This window comes from Diospyros lotus, chromosome 11, assembly GCF_014633365.1.
Source record: "Diospyros lotus cultivar Yz01 chromosome 11, ASM1463336v1, whole genome shotgun sequence".
In the NCBI taxonomy this organism is placed as follows: Eukaryota; Viridiplantae; Streptophyta; class Magnoliopsida; order Ericales; family Ebenaceae; genus Diospyros; species Diospyros lotus.
In genome coordinates this window covers 19,959,715-19,986,446 of record NC_068348.1, presented here as the reverse complement: position 1 = coordinate 19,986,446, position 26,732 = coordinate 19,959,715, and the positions used below count along the sequence as shown (strand labels likewise).

The 26,732-nt window shown below is 36.0% G+C and overlaps 2 protein-coding genes across 3 annotated transcripts; one reads left to right on the top strand and one right to left on the bottom strand.

Annotated features, from left to right (window-relative positions):
- Positions 1–4,183: 4,183 nt before the first annotated feature.
- On the top strand, positions 4,184–5,892 carry LOC127812941 (uncharacterized). Its single transcript, XM_052353550.1, has one exon. It carries the CDS (start codon positions 4,420–4,422, stop codon positions 5,722–5,724), a length of 1,305 nt encoding a protein of 434 aa, XP_052209510.1. The 5' UTR covers positions 4,184–4,419; the 3' UTR covers positions 5,725–5,892.
- Positions 5,893–7,531: 1,639 nt separating this feature from the next.
- On the bottom strand, positions 7,532–26,159 carry LOC127812942 ((S)-ureidoglycine aminohydrolase). 2 transcript variants are annotated; one of them, XR_008026023.1, is made up of 14 exons: positions 25,974–26,159; positions 25,724–25,855; positions 24,982–25,069; positions 24,825–24,901; positions 24,497–24,536; positions 24,251–24,317; positions 22,759–22,844; positions 22,454–22,535; positions 21,897–21,953; positions 21,718–21,756; positions 19,946–20,016; positions 8,025–8,078; positions 7,812–7,939; positions 7,532–7,722 (listed from the first exon to the last, which is right to left on the bottom strand). XR_008026023.1 is itself a non-coding variant. In XM_052353551.1 (13 exons), exons 1-13 carry the CDS (start codon positions 26,035–26,037, stop codon positions 7,870–7,872), a joined length of 927 nt encoding a protein of 308 aa, XP_052209511.1. In that variant the 5' UTR covers positions 26,038–26,159; the 3' UTR covers positions 7,532–7,869. The 2 variants fall into 2 exon arrangements, 1 of the variants encoding a protein (XP_052209511.1); XM_052353551.1 differs by having other exon boundaries at positions 7,532–7,939.
- Positions 26,160–26,732: the final 573 nt, after the last annotated feature.

Sequence of the window (26,732 nt, the reverse complement as noted above, 5' to 3'; positions counted from 1 at the left end):
TCATCATTATTCCGCCAGGGGATGTTATCCACTACTGGTCCCAAGCCCGGATAAAGGAGGAGGGTTGCGTTAGGTAGCCGACAGCTAGCGTAAAACCTAGTCGGATCCAAATATGAATTCTAAACAAACTATCTGTTATGGTGTAACCCACATAGAAGTCTAGAATTCATGTAGCCGACCCCACATAGTGGGATAAAGGCTGAATATGTTGTTGCTGTTGTTTATAGATAATCCAAAGCATTATCACTTGAAAGCATTTGAAAATTCTGTTTGAGTGAAAGAATAAGCATCACTCAATTGATACCTTAAGAAATCACAGCAACTTGATCAAATACTTCTGAATTTAATAAGCTTTAAATTCTTTTAAATGCTTGAATGATTTTGCTTATCAAACAACAAACATTTAACTTTATAAGCTCTTCAAGTGTTCTTTCATTAAATTTCAGAACACTAATAACTTTAAGAATTTAATACTAAAGATCAAATAGACAATCTAAGTTCTATAGATCAAAAACTCAAGAAACATCTCATGAGTATATGATCATTTCCTTAAGGGCTTGATGAATGACAAACATCAAGAATATATACACAACAGATTGCTCTTTAAGCTTAAGTAATGTTGTCACATATCTTAGGTACTAAAAATATCATGAGTTATACATGACACTCATGCATTGTATTTAGAATATCTCTAAAGAGAAACATATCAATAAATGAATAAATATCAAAGCAACCTTAACATACCCTATCAAAACAGCCTTAACTTATCCTTAAGAAATATGAAGACATTCTCAACACATTCTCACTCAAGAGCATATGAGAATATTAAAGATCACATTAAAGTTTTGCATAGAACATTCATCATCAAAACACATTCAACAACAAACTCAACAAAGTTAGTGCCCACTATTTTGGAGATTTTTTCACCAAGGTAAGTTGGAATAATAAAGTCATTAAACAAAAAAAGTATACATAAATAGTAAGGATTTACCATATGTGTTTGTTTTGGGTTCAATCTTTGTTTTAGGGACAAGTGGAATGTTATGGGAGAATATTTGCTTTACTCTCTATCGTATTATAAATTTTACTTTCTTTTCATATGCATAACATGTATAAAGGCAAGGTATGTTGGTTGTGGATGCATTTTTAATTGATATATGTCATGCAATGGATAAAATTATGGGCTATGTGCATGCTTTACAAGAAAAGATTGCCATGGGGCTAGTGTCTTGTGAGCTTTAGTTTTGGTTACAAGATGAGTTTTGTGGGAGTCACCATCTTTTGAGGTTTAGTTTTGATTTAATGGTTGTGGTTGTGGTCTTAAAATAAGAATATTCGGAGCTACCACCTCGATGAGATTAGTTTTTTATTGGAATGTCTTGACATGACTTGAGATATGGTCAGCATGCATTCATAGCTGATGCTTGTATTCTTAATTCTTAACATTACTTTGCATATGACTAAGAAGAAGATTAAAGTGTTGAGATGTAGTGCAATACAGATTTGTCACATTTTCATATGTTAGGAGTTTTACATTTTATGGATGTGTGAATAATACATTTTTGTGTTTCTTAAGGGTTAAATAAAGCTTTAGAAAGCTGGTAAACCCTTTGTCTGTCTGTTTTTAAGTAAGAGGTAGGCTCATTTCAAGTTCAGGGTAAGAGGTTATGAATGGTTTCAAGAGATTCACAACATCAGCCTAAAATGTGTGTGAAAAGCTTTTAAATATGGATTGATTTTAAGTGAAATTTTTATGAATGAGTTATTTTCCTAAAATAATGGTTAGTGAATATGGATAGGGCCTAGACCCTAATTGACTTTATCACTAAACTAACAAACTATAAGAACTTAAGATACATTGAGATCACGAGGAGGAGGAGGAGAAATGAGACACATGAACCTTGCATATGGATAGGGCCTTAAATATACAAGGGATAGGGGTTAAGAGAGTCCTTTAGAGCCCAGTCATAACCAATCATTGCAACACCCTAAGGTTTTCCTTCTCAACTACCAGAAATGAAGCTTAGTACATGGCACTTGTTATAGGCTTACACCTCTTAAGAAGTGGGATTAACGTGTTTGAAATGTTTCACCAATTTGCAACTGATAGTTAATCAAATTAAAGGTGAATCGGTTCCTAATACCCTAAGATGACAAAGTGCTTGTTGAAAGTGAATGAGTTGATCTTTAAATTCCAATGCTTCCATATCAAGTAAGTGCCTAAGGAACAAAATGACTAAGTGAAGGAACTATCCCTCAATCCAAGAACATGGGAAAAGGACAAAAAGAATCCGAGAGGAAGAAGAAAGATGCAAAATTGAAATTTTGTTCTTAGAATTTATAGGGGATAGGAGTTCTTTTTTGGAGGGAATTTCTAACCCACCTCTACAGATACGTATCTCTAATCACCAACACAACTATCAATTCTCAAACGAATAACCGGAAAAAAAAAAAACACACTGATAGATCGATTAATTCTAAAGATTGAAAAAAATCAAAATTTTAAAGATAAAACATAATAAATAGGTATCACAAGGTTATGTTTGATAATAATGAGTAGATTTGAACATTTAAAAAAAAATTAGACAAAAATCATATATCTAGAGATAGAAAAAAGATAATATATACATATATAGAATAGAATAAAAATTATTTAGAAGGCTGATATATCCACTTTCATATTAAAAATTTTGTGAGTAAATTGTATCCCCACCCTATGTTTTTTATTTTGGCATATAAAATTTAGGACCATGCTACATGTACATTAAGAACTACACTTTAGACTACACACCCGCACGCAAATAACTAAAATACCCCTCGTGCCTCACTGTCTAGCGCTGTCTCACCGCATTGGATGAGTGATATTTTAATCATGCGCCTCACACCGTCTCGGGTGAGGGGTATTTTTATTATTTTACTTGTATTGTGTAACTTAAAGTGTAGGTCAAGGAGTACAAATAGCATTTCCCTAAAATTTATGTATCTTACTATTTCAAAGACAGTCTTTCTATTTACAAAAAGCAAATGGAGAGAGGGAGGAGGGGTGGGGGGAGATGGGATGTCTATAAAAGAAAGTAAAGCACAATTAAATATTAAAAATAACTCAAATCTCATAATATCTAAATAGAATTTATCCTTTTCTTTCATTAGTATCCGTCTTTGTTGGATTTTTTATTTTTTCAATAAAAAATCCAAATTTGGTTAGCTTCCATGGCGATAGTAAGTTACATAGTTTCGAAGATTGCATTGAGGTTTGTGTCCGTCCGTAGGAAGTCCACAATTTGGTCCAAAAAGTGAAATGCCACCCCCTACCCCCCACCTGTCTTTATTTGTCAGTCAACAACATGCAGATGCATGCATCCTATTGCTGCTGGCAATAATAAATAATCCACAATTTAATTCACTCCCCGCCCCATTAGTCCGTCCCCCCCCCAAAAATTAAGATGTGAAACAATTAATGAAAAAACATTAGTAAGTTTGTAATTTTGAATATTATTAAACAACTAAACCAAGCATATCTTAATTAACACAACTTAATTAAGTACAATTGACATAGGTCTCGACCTATAAAATAAAATGTTTATAAAGAAGGTCACACCAATAACAAACGATTTGGGTCAAGTTCATAGAGATTCAAGGGTGGATCTAGTTCTAAATCTAAATAAACTTCAACTTGGTCTTTAACTTAATTTCTAAACTCAAACCCAAAGCAAATTGCAAAAAAGAATTGAACCAAACTAACTTACATACCTTGATTCGAGTTATTCTTGAGTTTATTCAATTCTAGGACTACCAAATTTAGATTGACATTCAAACCAAATTAAACCAAACCAATTTAATGACTTTTTGAGGTTGAGGTTGAGGTTGAGTTTGCTCCAAAACATAATAAATTGTGTGTTTAATAATACCATACTTCTCTCAACTCGGTCTCGTCAATTTATTAAATATTTTTATAATTAAACTGCCGTCACTTTTAGCTCAACCCGACAAGTCACCTCATCTTAATCACAAACAGAAGTTTAATCACATTAACACGATTTAATTCTGGTGTCTATTCAGTCCCATAAAGAACATGGCGGGCGACCTAACCTCCACCACCACTAGGCCAGCCCCACCCCCACTCCCCCACCGCGCCCTACATTGGGGGTAGCGAGAGAGAGAGAGAGAGAGAGTAGGAAGGGGGCGGGTGGGTGGGTGGGTGGTGGATGGCGAGTGGTGGGGGGATGCTAAGTGGTAGCCGTACTGGGCGTCTGGTGGAGTGGTTGTGGGGCGCACTCCACCCCCCCCCCCACCCTCCCGCGCACGCTAGCATCATCATCTTCGTCATCCTCCATCCACCCACCATATCTCCATTCCCTCGCCGCCTCCTCCTCCACTACGCCACTTCTCTTTTCTCCTTCCCCCACCCCCACCCTCCCAATGTCCTCTCCGGCAGCTCCCGAGAAGCCGCCGCGGCGGTTCCCGCCACCCTGCTGGACCCAGGAAGAAACCCTGGCCCTTATCGACGCCTACCGCGACCGATGGTACGTTCTCCGCCGGGGCTACCTTCGGACCCCCGACTGGGACGCCGTGGCCGCCGCCGTCGCCAGCCGCTGCCCCGGCGCCACCCCGGCCAAGACCTCCGCCCAGTGCCGCCACAAGATGGAGAAGCTCCGCCAGCGCTACCGCACCGAGAAGCAGCGTTCCCTCTCCCTCCCCGGCCGCTTCTTCTCGTCCTGGTTCTTCTTCGACAACATGGACTCCATGGAAAACGGCTCATCCCCCGCCGTCCGATCTGATCCGCTCGCCGGCACTCGAGCCGATCCTGGCGGTGTTCTTCGCATCCTTAGCCTGGGCGACCGGAATCTCGTAGAATCCGTGTTCGGAACGAAGAATTCCGTAAAGATTGATCGAAATTCGAACCCGAATTCTGATCTCGGCCAGGAAGGTAAAGACTTTGGTGACGGGAACCCTGTCACTTTAGGTTTTAGGGGGAAAAATTTTAGCCACAAGGTCAGTGCGAATTCTGGCCCTAATCTAGGATCTAGGGTTTTGAATGGGTACTCGTTGAATTTGGACGAAGGATCTGATGAAGATATTGGCGATAACACTGATTTCGCAGCCGGATTTCGTGTGATAACCGCCCTTGACAGGAAGTTAGTACCTCCTCCATTGTTGAGGCCAAACAAATTGGGGAAGATCCATGGCCCTAATTTTGCTTCCAATCATGATGGAGGTGAAGGTTTTTATATCAAAAACCCAACTGATCAAGATTTGGTTCCTCCAGAGTTCAATCCAAAGAAAGTTGACGGTGGCCAGTCGAACGACAGATACTCAATACCTATGGGATTCAGGACAAAAGCATTCAGCAATTCGTGTTCCAATCTTGAATCTAGGGTTCTGAATGGGTTTTCTCCTGCTGCATTCGGGTGTGGATTGGGGAAGAACAGTGGGGGCAAAGGAACAAAGAGGGAGAGGGATCCGATCGGGGAGATGGTTTCGTCGATAAATCAGTTGGGAGAAGGGTTCATGAAGATGGAGAGGATGAAGATGGAGATGGCGAGGGAGATTGAGAAGATGAGAATGGAGATGGAGATGAAGCGGAACGAGTTGATCCTGGATTCGCAGCGGCAGATCGTTGACGCTTTCCTCGCGGTGTTAATGGAGAACAAGAATAACAATAATAAGAACAAGAAGAAGAAGAAGAAGGCCGCCGGAAGCTCGATGGTGTCGCCGGAATCGTAGCTCCGGGGGTTAGGCTGAGGTTTTCTGTTCCTTTAAACAGGTTGTTTCCCGGGAAAGGATGATCTCTCTCTCTCTCTCTCTCCATGCTTTCCTAGATAGGAGGATTCTGGTGTTCTTAGATTATGTGTTTCTCTTTTGGTCAATAATTGCTTTCTTCTTTTCTTTCTTCTTCTTTTCTTCTTCTTCTGCTGCTACTGCTACTGTCAGTTGTACAGTTATTTATCTTGTGGTAAATAGCCTCCAAGGAATCAATCAGTTGGGTGTTTTGCCATATGCTTGTTTTAAACTATTCAACATTAAAAGTTACATATTATATACATCAATCAATCAATGCCTTTTATATAATAATAATTGTTTAATATTTCTTTTTACCTCTTCAATACATCTTTTATATTCTTTATATTATATCATAGATAGATACACCTCCTCCCTCTTTGCCCCCCTCTAAAAATTATACATTTTATTTTCAGAGTTTATCACAAAGATTTGATTAAACATCTTATAATATAAAGATTTCAGGCAGCTAAAAAAAATTAAAATTTCTCAGATTTTAGGCCCTCATGTTGTTGAGTGACTTACTCACTCATCCCATCATCATTTAGGGCTTAATAGAGGATTAATCCCCCAATCTTTCTCTTCTATCTTATATGAAGAGCAGCTTTATCTCAATTCCAAAAATGCTTGGAAGAAAGCTTCCTACTAATTCTTGCCTTTGGCATTATAAGAAGGCACTCCCCTTCTCTCAATTGGTGTTAAGTGTAAGTGAGGATAGAAGACTAGAATCAGAAATAAATTTAAAATTAAATCAAGTTAGATTGATTGCCAATGAATATATATCCCTAATAAAAATAATTATTCTTCAACTCTATGCATGCAGCAGGAGAAAACCCATGTGATGTGCATCATCATCATTCATCACCTCGTATTGTTAAAATTATAAAGATTTTCATATGGTCTGGTCTGCCACCGCCCAAACATAGTTACCATTTCTTTTTATATAAATGTTAAAACAGATTCATAAAGAGTTAGGCAAGATGAGCTCCAGACACCAATTATCATACTCAGGAAAAAATAAATTTTATAAAACAACTACTTTCAAGCAATTATTAGAGGTGTGCTGAATAATTGAACCCAACCCAAGGTATATATATATTTCTAATATTTTATATATTATTTCGCTGTTATTTTGTAGTTACACAAGTTTTGCACCCATTAGGTTGTCTTTACTTCGTGTTGAATTTTGGACATTTCTTATTTTTTAGTTTTATACAAGTATTCTAATTAGTTTTAAATGATATTATTATAATTATTTCGTTATATTCATATTTCAACACCTTTCATTTTTTTTCATTTTGATTTGAAAAAAAAAATACATTCTTGATTTTTTTATCAACCCAATCCAAAATAAAAAACTGAATTAAGCAATTTAGTTTTATTTTGATTTTTTTTCTCTTCGATTTAAAATTTTGTTTTATTTGATCGCCTCGTGTTAGAAGAATACATAACATAGAATTTTACCACATTATTTTTTTACATGAATTTATATTATCAATGCTATTTTTAAAAGTTAATTGACATTACAAATATTATATCACTAACTCTTAACTTGATTAGAACAAGGTGTAGTTAATGATAATAATATTTTATTTTGATAACCCGGGGGATTCAACCTTTGCCCAACTAATCTCCCACGAATCCACGTACATTGACACTCACATACATAGACTGAGTATGATTCTACCCAAAGGATGATGATCATGGCCCTAAGAAATAGTCTCACTTGATACTTGTATAGTTTGAACTTCGATTCAACTCAAAGTTTTTCCCACTCCAATACCACTTGAAAATCAACATGCAACTTCAGTAAAAAGAACACTAGAAAAAGAGAAAAATTGAAACGACATGCCTGGAATATTATATCGCATCTGTTAAGTGATGTCCAAGTTTGTTGTCATTTGCGAATGCATTTAATCATTTTATCCTCTCCAGTTCCCAGCACTGTTATTCAATCCATCAATTCGATTGATGATCCATTCCATGCAATATCCACAAAACCCACAAGGCAGAAACTTGGCTTCATCACATACCTCTTGATGACAGGATCCGATCATTGGAATCTCATGGCCATGGTAAACAGGAGATGAGTTACAGTGGGTTCCTATTTACGTCTTTGTAAAGCAGATAGCGCGTCCTGGTTTTACCAAGTGCAGCATACCTGGAAAGGGGCACGTAAGTTATTACCAGTTTAGTAAACTTGAATTGGAAATTTTGATAAGGAATATGATAAATTAGTCACTCACCACTGAGGTACAAATGGTGCCATCCAAATAGCATCACCGGCTTGAACGGGGTACCTATTCAAAGAACACCCGCAACAAGGAATGCTTTAGGAACAGAATCTAGAACTGATTGGTTGCAAATTGAAAAAACTACAGAGCACATAAAATATGCACCACGGGCCAAGAGTTAAAACATGGAATTCTACCTACAGCTAATACAGGACGGAGTCCCAATTTCAATAGAAGAGCAAAATAAGAATCGTCAAAGCTTCTCAAAAGGATTACTATATGGCACACTGAAGATTATGTCCCAACGTATTTTAGCCAGCCATATGGTATCCATCTTAATACCAAAGCTTCTGAAGATATTGTACTCCAATGCAGTAGCTGTCACATATAAATGCACCAAAGCCCATGCATATATTTGAAGAGATAGATAAGAGCTAAGCAAACATCTAACTATGGTCTCGAGATATAATCTTACTATGAATTTTTGGGAACTCTAAGTGGATTAGTCTTTTAGAAGGACCCATTTTTGCATCATCTCTGATGGAAAAGCCAGCCTATAACTTAATCTCACAATTTGCTATCATCAACACGGCAATTATTGCATTCTACATAATCAGTTTTATGTTCAAACAATAAAAAAATTGTGAAGCATTTTGGATGTCCTTCCATAAAAAATTAACCCACAATGACTGCAAATCGTTCTATGGTGAATGACGGATTCAGAAATGATAAATAACTCAAAGTAGAACGTTTCAGCACCATCCATATTTGCACACATAAACAGCTGACAATCCTGCAGCAGTTAAAATTTGGTACAACCATACTGTATGAAAAAGTTGAACCATGCAATTCTTCAATAGCTATCACAGTGACTGTTAAGATTTGTAGTGTTGGAAAACATGTAAACAAAAACATTTGACTTTAAGATATGTAGAATCTAGTATTACGTAAAAGATTGGAGTTTGGGCAATTTTTACAGACACCCCATTAGTTTACTTTTGGCATTTAGGCCCTTTGAGGTATATATATATTTTTTAAATACCTTCCTTTGTTAAGTCAAAGGACGTGTTTATCTTGCAAAAGATGTTTAGAAAAACTAACCACAAATACCAAAAATAAACCTTAAGAGGTGTTTGTAAAAATGGCTCAAACCACAAGGGGTTTGGTCTATGAAGCATGAACACAGACATGGGACCCAAGGACATGAAATTTTTCAAAAAGGAGGGGCACAACAGTTGAGATATGTTAAATTAAAAAAATATTTTTTTATGTTTTAAAGCATAATAAAATATCAAAACTATATTACAACTCACAAATATGCATTTAAAATTCATAAGCCAAAATTCTAAATAAGTAACTCTAATCTAATTAGCAATCAACTCACAATCCTATTGTCTTCGTCCCTTACAATCCAATTGATGTTTAGAGCATCTCCAAGGGGGAATGCCATTTTAGAGTGCTAAATTATCATTTTACAACTTTGAATGGTGTTATGGCACTTCTAAATTCTACATCTGCTCCAATGGCAAGTTGCAAATAGGGGTGCCATTTTAATATTTTTTATTAAAAAATATAATTCAAAATTCAAATTTTGACCGTTGAAATTAAAATTTCAACCATTGAATTTGAAATTTTAACCGCCAAAATAAAAATTCAAAAATTTCAAATTCATCTATAAATATGATAATCTTTCTCATGTTTTCATTCATCTATATTACATTCTCTTTCTAAAATCATTCCTCTCATATTTTCGTTCATCCATCGATATGAATCGTTATCCTAATATTTTAGGAGAGATCCTCAATATTGAGGAAGAAGATGATCAATTAGATACGTTGTATGATTCAACCAGAAGGGTCTAGTCATGGACAGGTAAGAAGGCATCGTGGTTCTGTTCCAGGTCGTAGAACAATTAATCGTGGTAGAGTTGAAGGCCATGAGAGACTCTACCGCAACTATTTTGCTATCCCTTGTATATATGAAGGGTTTTTCCAAAAGAGATTCCGAATGAGTCGTCCTCTTTTTCTCCGAATTGCAAATGAGGTTGAATAACACGATCCATATTTCATTCAAACAATAGATGCCATTGGAGTTCATGGTTTGTCATCCCTTCAAAAGATAACAGCCGCTTACAGAATTCTTGCTTACGGAACACCAACAGATTATGTGGATGAATACATCAGAATTGGAGAAAGCACTACCATACATAGTCTAAGAAGGTTTGTGAAAGTTGTTATTGCAGTGTTTGGCGACCATTACTTGAGGCCACCAAACAATAGCGATATTCCTCGATTGCTACAGATAGGGGAACAACATGGCTTTCCCGGCATATTAGGGAGTATTGATTGCATGCATTGGAAGTGGAAAAATTGTCCGACTGCATGGCAAGGTATGTATACTGGTCATTGTCATGAACTAACAATTATTTTGGAAGCAATGTCTTCTCAAGATCTTTGGATATGGCATGCATTCTTTGGGCTTCCTGGTTCGTTGAATGACATAAATGTTCTAGATAGGTCCCCTGTTTTTGCATTATTAGCAAATGGTCATGTTTCTTCAATAAACTATACAATTAATGGCCATGAGTATACAATGGGATATTATCTAGTTGATGGTATTTATCCAAACTGGTCGACATTTATAAAAACAATCCCCTGCCCACAAGGTTTGAAGAAAAAACATTTTGCTAAAGCACAAGAGTCGGCAAAAAAAGATGTAGCCGCATTTGGGGTACTTCAAGCCCGTTTTGCAATCGTGCGTGGACCAATACACTTTTGAGATGAAGAAACACTTGCAGATATTATGAAAACGTGCATAATAATGCATAACATGGTCATTGAGGATGAATGAGATATTAGTAACAATGACTTTGATAGAAGTGATCCAAATCCGCCTGTAGAAGTGTCACATGCGTATACACTCAAATTAGAAGACTTCATGCAAACCCATTGTCAGATTAGGGACAATGCAACTCATTCTCGACTACAATCAAATCTTATCGAGCATTTGTGGGAACGTCATGGCGAATAATAATTTACCCAATTTTAATTTCAAGTTGTATTTTCAATTCTATTTTCAATTTCACCAGTACTTTCATAGCAATCAAACTTAATATATAGTTTTTCATGAATAATAACAACATAATAAATAATGACTAAAAAGTAAAACCCCGCTTTTTCATAATCTCCATCTTCAAGTTATTCAAATATGCTGCAGAAATTGGGTTCATATCAGGAGTGTCAGTTTTCATGATCTCCATTTCAGTTTGCCATTCATTATTCTTTTCTTCAACTTCTACCTTTCTTTTTTGAACTTCTAATTGTATTTCTTCAATTTCTAACTGTTTATGATGTTGCTCAATTGCTATCTCCTGTTGAGCAAACATTTTCTCATGTCGCTTCGCTTTTTGTCTTTCCACTTCCATTCTTTGATTCCAGTGGTGATGATCTAGTATATCTTCAGCCTCGATTTGCTTCTCTTTGTTTTTAAGTTGTTTCTTCGAAACTTTTATGCCCAATGGCCTATTGAGGTTGGGAGTAGACGATGGTTCAATGTCATCCCCTAAATATGGAGTTGAATAACAAGATTCAACGTGATTTGATTCAGCAAGACTACCAGTTGAATAGGTTTTTGCTCTCTAATTATTTGTGAGATTATCAATCAATTTCCGCTCCATTTTCAAGATATTCCAACAATGCTTGTATTAAAATGGTCTTTCAATGATCTTAGCAAACATTTCTTTTGCTTCATCAACCTGAAAAAAATATGAAATCATTTAATCAATAGTTCAAATATTAAATCATAGTAGTGTCTATCTAAAAAAACTCAATCATTACATTATTTTGCTCGGTGTCTCCACTTTGTCGCAGTTTTTCAATTTGACTATAAAAACCGACAAATTTGGCACATTTTGCATTTATATCAGTCCAACGGCTTTTAATAGAAGCTTGCGAACGTTCTTCTTGATTGCCTCCATGAAGTTCTACGTATTTTAATATTCTATGCCAGAAAGCACCACCTTATTGTTCATTCCCAATAATTACATCTTTACTCGTGTTAAGCCACTCAGACACAATTAATTTATCTTCTCCTTGAGAGAAGTTTTTTGTCCTTTGCGATTTTCTCACTCTTGGAACGGCTTCATACCTTCACAATGGCTTCATTCCAGAACCTTTTTCTTCTCTGTGCGGCTCGCACCCCTTGCCCTCTCTTGCTCACAGCTCGCCCTCACCAATTGTCGCCTCGCCAGTCGCCGTTGCTCGCCCTCGTAGTTCTTCTCGCTCAGCACTGCTCACCCTCGCCTTCTGCCTCTCTCTTGCTCTGCCTCGCCTCTGTTTTAGGTATATATATATATATATAATGTAGAATATAGCCGTTGATTTTTGACCATTGGCGCAAATGCAACCTTCGATTTTCTCTCTCCAAGAGTTGTAAAAATGGCATCAGAGTAAGAAAGTTCATTTTACAACTTCATATGCCACTCCCGTTGGAGTAGACATTTTGTATTTCGAGGTGTCATTTCGACAGTTACGCGGATGACACCCCGAATGGCAACTCCTGTTGGAGTTGCTCTTATAGAGCTGATTGTTCAATTTTCATACCCTTCATGCTTTTATTCTCAAGTTCTATAAGAGCAACTCCAACGAGAGTTGCCGTTCGGGGTGCCATCTGCGTAACTGCCGAAATGGCACCCCGAAATACAAAATGTCCACTCCAACGGGAGTGGCATATGAAGTTGTAAAATGATAACTTCACTACTCCGGTGCTATTTTTACAACTCTTGGAGAGAGAAAATCGAAGGTTGCATTTGCACCAACACTAAAAAATCAACAACTATATTCTACATTCTATATATATATATATATATATATACACACACACATATTTACCTAAAACAGAGGCGAGGTAGAGCAAGAAAGAACTAGAGGCAGAAGGCGAGGGCGAGTAGTGCTGAGCGAGAAGAACTGTGAGGGCGAGCAGCGCGAGAGCCAGCGATCGACGAGGCAACAACTGGCGAGGGCGAGCCGTGACCAGGAGCAAGAGAGGGCGAGGGGTGTGAGTCGCACAGAGAAGAAGGTTCTGGAGTGAAGCCACTGTGAATGTATGTTATATATATATATTAATCAATTATAAATGTTTAATAGGAGGAAGAAGAAGGTTCTGGAGTGAAGCCACTGTGAAGGTTTGTTATATATATATTAATCAATTATAAATGTTTAATAGGAGGTGTTTGGGCTGTGAAGGTTTGTTATATATATATTAATCAATTATAAATGTTTAACAGGAGGTGTTTGGGGAGTTACAGAAACAATTTTATAGGTAATTGTTAGAATTATATATATTAATTATAGTTAATTGTTATGTTTTATTTTAGTTAATTAATTATTAATTATATATATAAATGTTTTTACTTTAGTTAATTGTTAGAATTTATTTTAATTTATTATTTTATGCTCATTCTTTAAATTGATTATATTTTTTGATTTTTTTTAGATGGATTCTCAATTTGACAGTTCTTTCACTGATTTGCTTATGAGTAACACCGATTTATATGATGATACTATGTGGCCCAATCCCGCAGTATTGGCGCCAGTACAAGATGAAGCCGTTTCAAGAGTGAGAAAATCGCAAAGGACAAAGAACTTCTCTCAAGAAGAAGATAAATTAATTGTGTCTGTGTGGCTTAACACGAGTAAATATGTAATTACTGAGAATGAACAACAAGGTAGTGATTTCTAACATAGAATATTGAAATACGTAGAACTTCATGAAGGCAATCAAGAAAAACGTTCGCAAGTTTCTATTAAAAGTCGTTGGACTGATATAAATGCGAAATGTGCCAAATTTGTCAGTTTTTATAGTCAAATTGAAATACTGCGACAAAGTGGAGACACCGAGCAAAATAATATAATGATTGAGATTTTTTAAATAGACACTACTATGATTTAATATTTGAACTATTGATTGAATGATTTCATATGTTTTTCAAGTTGATGAAGCAAAAGAAATGTTTGCTAAGATCATTGAAAGACCATTTCAATACGAGCATTGTTGGAATATCTTGAAAATGGAGCGGAAATGGACTAATAATCTCACCAGCAATAAGAGAGCAAAAACCCATTCAACTGGTGGTCCTGCTGAATCAAATCATGTTGAATCTTGTTATTCAACTCCACATTTAGGGGATGATATTGAACCATCGTCTACTCCCAACCTCAATAGGCCATTGGGCATAAAAGTTTCGAAGAAACAATTTAAAAACAAAGAGAAGCAAACCAAGGCTAAAGATATACTAGATCATCACCACTAGAATCAAAGAATGGAAGTGGAACAACAAAAAGCGGAGCGGCATGAGAAAATATTTGCTCAACAGGAGATAGCATTGGAGCAACATCGTAAACAGTTAGAAATTGAAGAAATGCAATTAGAAGTTCAAAAAAAGAAGGTAGAAGTTGAATAAAAGAATAGTGAATGGCAAACTGAAATGAAGATCATGGAAACTAACACTACTGGTATGGACCTAATTTCGGCAGCATATTGGAATAACTTGAAGATGGAGATTATGAAAAAACAGGGTTTTACTTTATAGTCATTATTTATTATGTTGTTATTATTCATGAAAAATTATGCATTAAGTTTGATTGCTATGAAAGTACTTGTGAAATTGAAATACAACTTGGAATTGAAAATACAACTTAAAATTGAAATTGGAATTGAAAATACAATTTGAAATTGAAAATGGAATTGAAAATACAACTTGAAATTGAAATTGGAATTGAAAATACAACTTGAAATTAAAATTGGGAAAATTATTATTCGCCATGACATTCCCACATACTCGATAAGATCTGATTGTAGTTGAGAATGAGTTGCACTATCCCTAATCTGACAATGGGTTTGCGTGAAGTCTTCTAATTCTGGTGTATACACATGTGACACTTCTACGGGCAGATTTGCATCACTTCCATTAAAGTCATTGTTACCAATATCTCTTTCATCCTCAATGACCATGTTATGCATTATTATGCACGCTTCATAATATCTGCAAATGTTTCTTCATCCCAAAATCGTACTGGTCCACGCATGATTGCAAAACGAGCTTGAAGTACCCCAAATGCCCACTCTACATCTTTTTTTGCCGACTCTTGTGCTTTAGCAAAATGTTTTTTCTTCAAACCTTATGGGCAAGGGATTGTTTTTACAAATGTCGATCAGTTTGGATAAATACCATCAGCTAGATAATATCCCATTGTATACTCAAGGCCATTAATTGTATAGTTTACTGGAAAAGCATGACCATTTGCTAATAATGCAAAAACAGGGGACCTATCTAAAACATTTATGTCATTCAGGGAACTAGGAAGCCCAAAGAATGCATGCCATATCCAAAGATCTTGAGAAGCCACAGCTTCCAAAATGATTGTTGGTTTATGACAATAACCAGTATACATACCTTGTCATGCGATCGGATAATTTTTCCACTTCCAATGCATGCAATCAATACTCCATAATATGCCGGGAAAACCATGTTCCCCTATCTGTAGCAATCGAGTAATATCGCTATTGTTTGGTGGCCTCAAGTAATGGTCGCCAAACACTGCAATAATAGCTTTCACAAACCTTCTTAGACTATGTATGGCAATGCTTTCTCCAATTCTGATGTATTCATCCACAGAATCTGCCGGTGTTCTGTAAGCAAGAATTCTATAAGTAGCTGTTATCTTTTGAAGGGATGACAAACCAAGAACTCCAACGACATCTATTGTTTGAATGAAGTATGGATTGTGTTGTTCAATCTCATTTGCAATTCGGAGAAAAAGAGGACGACTCATTCGAAATCTCCTTTGGAAAAACCCTTCGTATACACAAGGGGTAGCAAAATAGTCGCGGTAAAGTCTTTCGTGGCCTTCAACTCTACCATGATTAATTGTTTTACGGCCTGGAATAGAACCACGATGCCTTCTTACCCGTCAATGACTAGAGTCTTCTGACCTTCTAGTTGAATCATACAACGTATCTAATTGATCATCATCTTCTTCCTCAATATTGAGGATCCCTCCTAAAATATTAGGATAACGATTCATATTGATGGATGAATGAAAATATGAGAGGATGAATGATTTTAGAGAGAGAATGTAATATAAATGAATGAAAACATGAGAAAGATTATCATATTTATAAATGAATTTGAAATTTTTGAATTTTTATTTTGGCGATTAAATTTTAAATTCGATGGTTGAATTTTGAAATTTGAATTTCAGCGGTCAAAATTTGAAATTTGAAATTTGAAATTTGAATTTTTAATTGTATTTTTTCATAAAAAATATTAAAATGACACCCCTATTTGCAACCTGCCATTGGAGCAGATGTAGAATTTAGAAGTGCCATAACACTATTCAAAGTTGTAAAATGATAACTCAGCACTCCAAAATGGCACTCCCCCTTGGAGATGCTCTAAAGAGTATAAAAGAAGTCCTCCTGTTTTAGTCTTTGAATTGTCCCAATAAAGGGCACGGCTACTAGTGTCTACACAGGGGACACAAGTACCCTTTCCAGCGTCGTTTTAACAAATTTTAAGAAACCGTCAGACACACCACATGGAGTGTCCATGACTGCAACATCAGTACAGCAACCCCCACGAAGTGTCAGTGCTTTATAGGTTTTGGGTGGAATTTCCAGAAATATATTATACTGAAGCTTGGGATCATATAACACAGCTTGAAGATTACAGATCAGTGTTAAGATCTGGACCGCTGCACTTGAATGCAGCATAGAGTTTTGGACAGCACCTTTAAAATGGTCTGAGCCTTAGACTTAGTTTGGATGCATGCTTTAGGGCATCCAAACAGTTGATGAGATCTTATTTAAAAAAAAAAAAGGTTCTTGAGATTATGGGAGCCTGCAAATTGGATTTCTGCAGGGGTGTTCAAATGCCTCACACTCGCTTTGAAGGTAGCCTAGAAAATTGCTTACTAACAGCTCTTTTCCAGCTTCAGAAATTTGCCTTTCAAGATTCAAGCCACTTAGGACACCAAAAGTTATCTACACAAAGGATCGGAGCTGTCAAGGCTATAGAGAATTGAAGAAATAGAAGTCTCAACATTATGAGAGAATTCTCAAGTGTCAAAGCATTCTTTATTGTAAAAGTGTGTCAATCAACTGAAGATCTACCTTTCATAGTACAGGTAGGAGCAAGACAGCTGTGAGTCCAACAAGCATAGATATCTTGGTGTTGCAGGTTTTAGCAGCTTTCTCATGTTATGGGATCTAGAAACTGAGATAGAGTTGTATTCCTTTCTTGCAGCGGATATTTAATAGTGCTTGTTTGATTCAGATTGCTATTATCCAATATTTTTTACGAGAACTTGTAAATTTCAATTGTGTGTTATCTTGTTAGTCATATTGCATACATGTTAGATTGTCAACTCAACCATTGCAGTTTATTTTACACAAAGGGCATAACTACTGCATTTTATATTTTTCAATAGGTATCAGAGCAGGTCCACTTGCAAAATATTCAAACAAAATTTGCTTAGTATGATGTTGACTTCTAATTGAAACGGAGGTCACCAAAGAAATGCCAATCTACATCCAGACTTCCAGTATTGGGTTGAGGTAAGTATCCCTTATGGAAAGATACAAGCATGCAATTATAAAATCAAATATGAAATTCTCCATTCCATAGCAAATGATTGGACATCTCTTGTCATACAGGTGGAAGATTAAATCGTGACAATCTTCCAATCAATGGGATCAAAGAGGATTACTAGAATGTGAACTGGAATAACAAGACTATCAATGCTCTCTTGAACAAAGTCACACCTGATGAGTGATGACTATCAATGAATTTGCACACACAAATCCATTAAAAAGCATAGGATGTCCTTGAAAGTTACTCATGAAAGGATATCAACAGTAATGTCAGAGGTTGATCATAGTTTATGAAAGCCTCAAAATGGAATATATGGAACTTTAAGTATTATGTGTGAACTGAGTGCAATTGTAAATTTTAATGTCAATCTTGGAGAAAAGGTGTCAGATAATAGAATAGTGAAAAGATTTGTGATCCCTGCCTGAAGTATTTCAAGCAATGGGATAGTGAAAAGAATGTTTTTAGTCCTGGAGAACAGATCTCAGATAATGGGGTTGATAGTGAAAAGAACGTTTTGCTTCTGCATTGCTATATCTTTTAACCATAAATACATTTTACATGTTTGGATGTGTGCAGGTCACAATTTTCCGCCACATGAGGAAAGTGCTCCAGAGTTATTGAGTTGCAATTATTTGCAGTGATTTTGGCATAAGGAAGAGAATGTTAAAAGTTTTATATTCACAAATCCATGAACAAGGCTCAAGCTTTGGGATCTACAAAATCTCGTATTTTGTAAAAAGTACGACGTTGAAGCTTGTAATAAAAAAGTGCAATTAAAGATCATAAATCAATGTTGAGATTCAAATAGTTTAGTGTGTTCAAACACACCAGAGAGGGTCTTGAATGGTGGTCTTGAGCCTTCAAATGGGCAGTACTGCTGAAACAGATATCTCCAGGACAGCCGAAAGGTTGGAGAGATTCCAAAAGTTTACAAATTAGATTTCTGTACGGTGTTTGAACACCTCACATCCCATTCAATTGTCAATCCAAAAATCCATCTACCATGAGCCCTAATCATGCTTCAAAACTTGCTTTTCATGAACCCAAACAAATTAGAGCTTCAAAATCTGTAATTACAGATGTTCTAGGGCAAGTAGGGCTATAGAAAATTGGAGAGAGAGAGACTTAACAAGTCTCAAGGTTTTTTCCTCACCATAAGTTTGTACAATGATAAAATCTACTGAGGATCTCCCATTTGTCTTGAGGGTTTGAGCAGCAAAATTGAGAGTTCAACAAGCGTGGTGTTGCAAGTTCTAGGAAGGAAAAACTGCCTCCTTAGGTTATGGGATCTACCAGGAGAAAGTTGAAAGCCTTTATTTAACTGATATTTTTATAGTATGTAGTGGATAATTCAATTTTTTTCTAGGGAAATCTTGATGTGTTTTATCTTACTCGATAGTTACATTGGAAGCTTGCTTAGGCTGTGATCACAGCCTTTGTACTTTATGTGCCCACAACTTCAACAAATACCAACTTTCTGCAGATTGCCTATTCAGCAGATGTCAAGATTCAAAATACTACCAAATTTCTAACTTTGGCCTTAGCTATCTATGATAATCGACTGAAAGCCGAATATCAAATAGAACTGATGCTATCATCATCGCATTATCGGCTGCGCATTATCGGCTTCGCCTTCAGCTTGGGGAGCAGACAGGTGGAACAGAGGGGGTTCGGGGGGATACTTCCCCCTGAAACTCTTCGCTTAGCTAGCGCTACAGGTTTATGTATGCACGATCATGTAAATGCAATCTTCCTTAACTCTCTGTTAGCAAAGAAAGGCTTAAGAGCATTCCCTGCCCGCTATTCCTGACGCAAGGAAGGAATAGAATAAGGGCAGTACCATGCTTGTAGCTATCAGTACTAGTAGTAGTAGCAGTAGTCGTAGCTATCAGTACTAGTAGTAGTAGCAGTACCAGCTATGCAGTAGCTGCTGTAGCTGTAGCTGTACTATTGTCTATATGTTCAGATATAGGATGGAACTCTCCCTAACCCCTGAACACTTACCCAATCTACCGTCTTTAAGTAACGAGGGCTGCCTTCCTCTCTGATTCACCACCTGCTATAGTATGGGTCCCCATACTATAAATAGAAGAAATGTCTGGTCGTTTTAACTATTTGAGAAGACCTGCTCTTGGCATTTTAACCAACTCATAAATTTGAGGTGTATATGATACTTTTTTCCTGGAAAAATATGACGCCTTCCTCCCAGAAAGGAAGATCAACAATGTTAGCTGCATAACACACTTCCAATTAACTGATAACTAGTTAATGAAGTTCTTACCAGCTATCACCCAAGCGATAAATCCCCTGGCCCTCTAACATCAATAAACCATGTTGATTATAATGGACTTCCTGCAAAAAGATAGAAAGTAAAAAGACATGGTATTATTTTCCATTCACAGGTGTAAAGAAGCAGCATCCATAAACCAAACAACATCAACTTGTGTTTGTTGTGCTTGCTAGTTGCATTCTACATAACCATATAATGGGAGTAGATCCTAATGATTTTATTGTGAAAGAAATGTTTGTATCAAGTCAGAGAAACACACAAAGAACCTTTTTAAGTCAAAGGGAGGAAAGAGAAGAACAAAGGGAATGGGCATGAAAAAGAGATATAATAGCCTCAACTACATGGAATGATTACATTGCAGCAAGCATAGAATAAATACAACATTCTTTTTTTTTTTTTTTGTCTATAATTTTTTATGATGGATGTAGATATGAGCAAAGTAAAGGAGAACAAAGGTAAAGCGAAACGTTTTAGGTGGAGTAACCTATATCTCACATGCTACTTCAAATCTTAGCTGAGAAGTCTACAAAAGGGAATAAACCTTCTTCCTCTTTCAAGGTTGAAAGTTTTCAACTTGTTGCTAGAGAAATCAACTTGAAATTTGGGTGGATAGTGTTCCTGATCATGTTGAAAACCATTTGGAAAGGAACTGGAAGTTTTGCTAAGTCATTCCATGATATCAGCCTTAATGAGATCTCAGAAATTCAATCAACTCCATTAGATGATGATGATGTTGACATGCAGGAGATACAAAAAACAAGTGAGGCATCATCATCTAAAGCACCTTCTTCAAATAGATCTCATAGAAAGAGAGGTTGCAACTCCGAGGATACAACTGCTTCAAGGTTGCAACTCCAAGGATAAAACTGCTTCAATCTTGGTTATATCAGTTAAAGATGTGGCCATGGCAATTCGGGAGTTAAGCGATGTTCTATATGAAATGAAGATGAAAAATGAAAATAGAAGTTTTGATGAAGTTACCCATGCCTCAGTCTGTCTTTTATTACTTGGCTGGGAATGAGAAAACTGCAAAAGCTTTCTTGGCCAAGAGTGAAACTAAGCTTTGAGTGCATAACTTTATCAAGGGAGATGGTGGATCGGGATCAGTATCATAAGAAGCTGATATTATGAATGGTGTTACTTGAACTTGAACTTCTACTTGTTCATCTTAATATTGTGGACATGCATTTATTAATATTGTAGAACTTAAACTTGAGCTTCTTAGCTTGTTATTTTATTATGCATAACTTTTAATATTGTAGAACTTATGATTATTGGCGAACTTGTTAGGATAATATATGATATTATTATGTTTGATTTTATTGCTATTATGTGTTTATTATGCTTTTTTATCTTTATGTTATAGATTTGATGATAAGGAAACAAAAGTACTGTATTTTTCTTAAGTGCCAGCCAAACACTGGAAAATGTTTTCACAGTAACATTTTCAGGTTACAGCCAAACAACAGAAAACACATTTAAGGAAAACACTTTCCAAAAAACTGTTTTCCCTCAGGAAAATACTTTCCTGCAAACAAACGAAGCCTTAATGGAATTGACTCCTGAAAATACCAACAGAACACTTAGCATGAAGGTATATAAAAAATTGTTAAAACATAGAAATTACCATGGATTGGTTTGGCTTGTTAAGTCACAAAATTTACCAGGAACAGAAAACATTTACCATGAAAGCGGTATGCAGTATATGCTTTGTGAATTAAACCTGGAGTAGAATAACAGTTACAACAGAATACAAAGCACACCTTTACATTAAGATATTCTCCTGGTTGGAAGTCCATGATCTACAGCAGAAGAAAAAAAACAAGAATAGAGTCAAGATCCAGAATCCAAAAGAAATTACGCCTGCAAAACACAATTTAGAACAATCCAAAAACAAGTTAGTCCCGCATGGCATCATGCCCCATGTACCAAACAGACTCACATGGATGTTGAAGTCGTAAGCCACAGAAGCAGGAAGCAGCTTCCTGAGTTCGAAAACCTGACAGCAATAAATGGAAAGTATGAGAAAAGCAACATAAATGGAATAATAAACAAATATTCTTCAACAAGACAAAGCATGTCAGAGGATATGAAGAAGACTCATTCTTGCTAAATAGGGGCTTTTAATTTTTCAAAGTCAGGTAATAATTAAAAAAGGTATAAGTACGCACCTAGCAATTCCTCTCTTTTATTTAGCAAAAAAGAAATCCTGTCTTTTATTTCATTTTAATAGAAATAACTATGGGAACAACAGAGCTTTTTTTTTAAGTTTAAATTACCATTTAGGACTTCATAGGGGTGTCCCCACTATATGAGGCTCCCTGCTTTGTAAGGGCTAGGGATGGTCAATTCATATGCAGCCTTACACTCACTTTCCAAAGATGTTTCCAGGACTCGAATCAAATACATTCCAGTCATAAAAGACCAATCTTACTATTGCTACCAAGGCTCACCCTCACTATTTTGGACTACAAGAATAAAAAATAAATGATGATTTACCTCATCAGGAGTTTGTAGAATGAGTTGCTTGTCTGTTGAATTAACAACCTGTTCAGTAATATAATTTTCCAGGTAGGCATACCTAATATGTAACAAAAGAACCAATACAAACATTTAGAAAAACAAGCAACTAGCACCCACATTAATGATATATATAAAATTAACAAGCCATTGAAGAGCAAGTGCAGCCTAGAGATCCAAGTAAATCAATCAAAACACAGCACAAAGACAAAAGATAACATTAACAAAACTGTAACAGAAACCATCCAGTTATCAAATAATTCATAGAGTATAACAAAACAAACCTTCTTTCAAACACAACAAGAGTGGAAGATGCTTGACACTTGACAGAATGTTCTAAATTTGGAGGTAAATAAGAATATGAATCCACCTACATTTTAAAGAATAATGGCATCAAAATTTCTGAAACATAACAATAAATTAGCTTCAGAAACATTTATAAGAGCATATTGACAATTTGGCATGACATAATCAGTGGACAGTTTACCATGACAAATAGAGATCATTGTGGATATCAAGAATATCAACCCGATAATTCCCAACAATATATTGAAAATTTAGGAGGCCATCATACCTGGATAACCAGCATTCTTAACTTAGCAATAAAGCAACAGTAAATAATGAGTAGTGAAACTCTTTATTGTCGTTGAATCCACCTAGTGGGATTATGGATTGGTGTGTTGTTGTTGTTGTTGTTGTAGTGAAACTCTATTGTCGAGTGTTTTAGTAGTCATACTTGGCTTACATCATCAAGTAACACATCTTTTATGCACTCTCATAAGGCGTGACAACATATAAAAACCCTAGTGACATCATTATGATATCAAATTATAAAGCCAATAATAAATAGATTCACAGTTTATCAGTTAAATGATAACATTAGAGTTTCTAACAACACCATCATCATATTGAGTGCCTGATATCCTCACAATGTTCTGGAAACCTAACTTTTTTCATCTTCCAACCGTGACCACAATCAATGCAATTGACCAACTCTGTCAGGATACTCAAAAGTAGTCCTCAAAGCTAGTGCTGCAATGGATTTTTGGAATAAAGTCACCTCCACTCTCCTAGACCATTCTTGGTCAAAAATCTAAACAAGTTACAACATGGGCAGACTTCTATTACACTTTGCTTGCAGTTGCTTCTAGAATTTCTTGAAATCAATGACAGACAAACAAGTTACAAGTAAAGCTACATAAAACATCTTGCTTTGTAAAGCAAGTAAAGTGAATTCACAGGCACATAAAACAATATTGATGGACTTTATACAGACAAGCTGCAGTCACAGTTAACATAAGTAAAGTTGAACATTTCAGTATACTAGGCCATCTAATGCAACCAGGCAAAGAATAAATTGAACTTATAATGCTTAAGTACCCATACATACGTCAATAATTAACCTTTTTGTGAATCATTGTATTTCTACCCCTTTTTGTATAAGCATAGATTTCTTAACAAGAATCAAGGCTGATGTAATTCTCATTTTTTTGTGAAATCTAGATAATTTTTAACCATGTCCATTCATTATCCAGTCCCACCAATAATGATGGAGTTTGACAACTTTGATTGTCAAGCGGTAAATAAGATTATTATGACAATGAAGGGTGGAAATATGCATTATGTGACAAAAAAAGTTACTAAATGGTAATATTTTATTGCAGGTAGCATAATGTCTCATTCCCTATAAACTAAAGGATATGGGCCAGCATATAAACACATATAATCCCCACAAGGAGCAATGAAGGATATACAGGATCAGTTCTGCTTTCATACCATGAGTTTGTGGCTAACACCTGATATGTCAGTGAGTGTCACTGTACCCTCAACAACAAACAAGAACCTAACCGGAAATAGACAACATGAACTGGGTCATATACAAAGTATAACTGACAAATATTTTTTTCAAAATTTCAGCATAGTAGGATTATAGGATAAAAAAATACCTTACATGATTACAAGATATTATAACAAAATTCAGGGAGAACAGTTATGCAAGCAATCTCAAGAAAGCAATAATACCTCTCTACATCAGGTGGAGGGGGCCCTGATTTTGAATTTTCTGAAAACAAATAGAAGAAGATTTTGTAGCCAACTATTAATTGCAGAACTCAAAGCATGAGAGTGCGTGCATGGAATAGGATAGCGAACAATAATCAGTGTGAAAATTTTGTCAAATCGACGAAAGAGCAATTGGGATCAAAATCAGTGGCACAAGTAGTTTAATGCTTGAATCACTAAATTTGAGATTGTCAAGAAGAAATGAACTGTATGCCATACAATGACAACAGCATAAAAGTGCATGAACCACGGACATGATACTCGTAATAGTCAGTTCACTTAATTATACCTTGCATCTTTGCTATGTACATAACAAAGTGTGCCCCAGCTGCAGGTGAGATAAGATAAGCTCCCAGTGTATTTGTCCTATCATGTAAGTCCAATTAAACAAGTCAAAAAGCAGTCAATAATCCAAAAGCAATTCAAATTTTCCTAGTTGGATATACCAATCTGGTAAAGGGCTAAACACGTGACTTTCGGGGGTAACTAAAGCGTGATCACTTCTATAAACACTACGAGTAAACCCGGGCAAATCTGCCAAGAAACAAACCCAATTAGTTTCAACAAATATGTATGTTCGAAGAATAATAAACAAAGCAATCTGTGGGATTCATCAGTTATCCATCAGGTAAAATATATGAATGTTTCTTATAACCCAAAGTAAAATCCAATTAGTTCCACCAAATATGTATGTTTCTTATGACCCAAAGTAAAACCAAACTTGCATTAAGCCTTGTATCTCTAGACTCTATCTAGCTTAACAAATAGTGCAAGGAGCAAAGACATCCGACTTGAATTTCATTTTTCCATTGCGCTGTCTAATGAAATATCCACATATTTTGCACGGTAAACAGTATCAACTGCCTCCAGTCAAAGAACTCAAAATTGAATCCTTTAAACATTTTCTATTTAGTTGTTTCCTCTATTTATTTAGCAACTTCTGTGAATGCACTTCTTACATGAAATTTATGAATCCAAATGCTATCTGAAAAGTTAACCTAGCCGAGTAAATTCAAGAGAACGCCCAATCCGACTCAGTTCTTAGCAATGCCACACACATCCGAACAACTAAAATGAAGAGCCAAACGGCCTTCGGCTTGTAATTTGTTCCAGAAAGCCACAAACATGTAAAACGTAAACCGATAACTTTTCGAGTCTTTCCTTTTCTTCACAAGGAAAAGCACCAACCTTGTAACTGAGAGGGAGAAAGAGTAGGGTTGGTGACTTTCCAGTAGAGAGGCTGCGAGTTGGGGCAGGACTTGGAGACGAACGATGCAGAGCAGAATCCTTCTTCTTCGGCGATTCCAAATCTCAGATGACCTGGAAAGTTTGAGATTGATGGAAACTGCATTAGCGGCCGGTCAGGACAATCGGAAAGTCCAAAAGAGAACAAACTGAAGAATTGTAAAACACTATATATATATAGTGAAGAGTTTACAGAGAGTGAGTGATAGTAGGAAGAGCTTGAGGGCTGAAAACGCTGATTTATTAGTCTTCTGCATCTTTGGGCTCCTCCTCCGAGATTGAGATGAGCTTCTGCTTCTTCGATGGCTCTGCTTTGTTGGGTTCGAGTTTCGAGTGGTCGGTCCACTGTGCTCTATGTTGTCGCCCTCTGGATGGTGGGCGTAATGACAACCTATGTCGTATGAAAACGCCTTATAATTATCGTCTCCTTATTTTTGAAATGTTTCAGTAACGTTTCTTATTCTCGTTTCGAACCTTATTTATGCCTATTTTTTAAAAAAAATATCCGTTTTCACGTTTTATTTTTTATCAAAAACATTTTTCATTTTCGTTTTCATACAACATAGATAGCAACAATGGGAAATGACTCCATTGTGTTGTGCCTCTTAGACATTACATTCTTTTCTTTTGGTGTGACGTTAAATAAATTAATAAAATATTTTCCTAGCAAAAATAATAAATTTTTAATTTTAATTTTGTGTAAAGGTGATATTATTCATTTAGCAAAAATACTCCTCAAGTTTTATTTATAAAAATTCTTATTTCATGACTCTTGAAAAAGCTACTGTATTAGCACTTTAATAATTTATAAAGAATCCTTGCTCTTCCAAATAGCTCTCGAATAAAGAAAATACTATTTATACGTGCTCTAAATTACATCTTAAATTATATAATATAATTAAAATAATAAAAAAATTCTTTATTCAAAATAATAAAATAAGAAGACAAAACG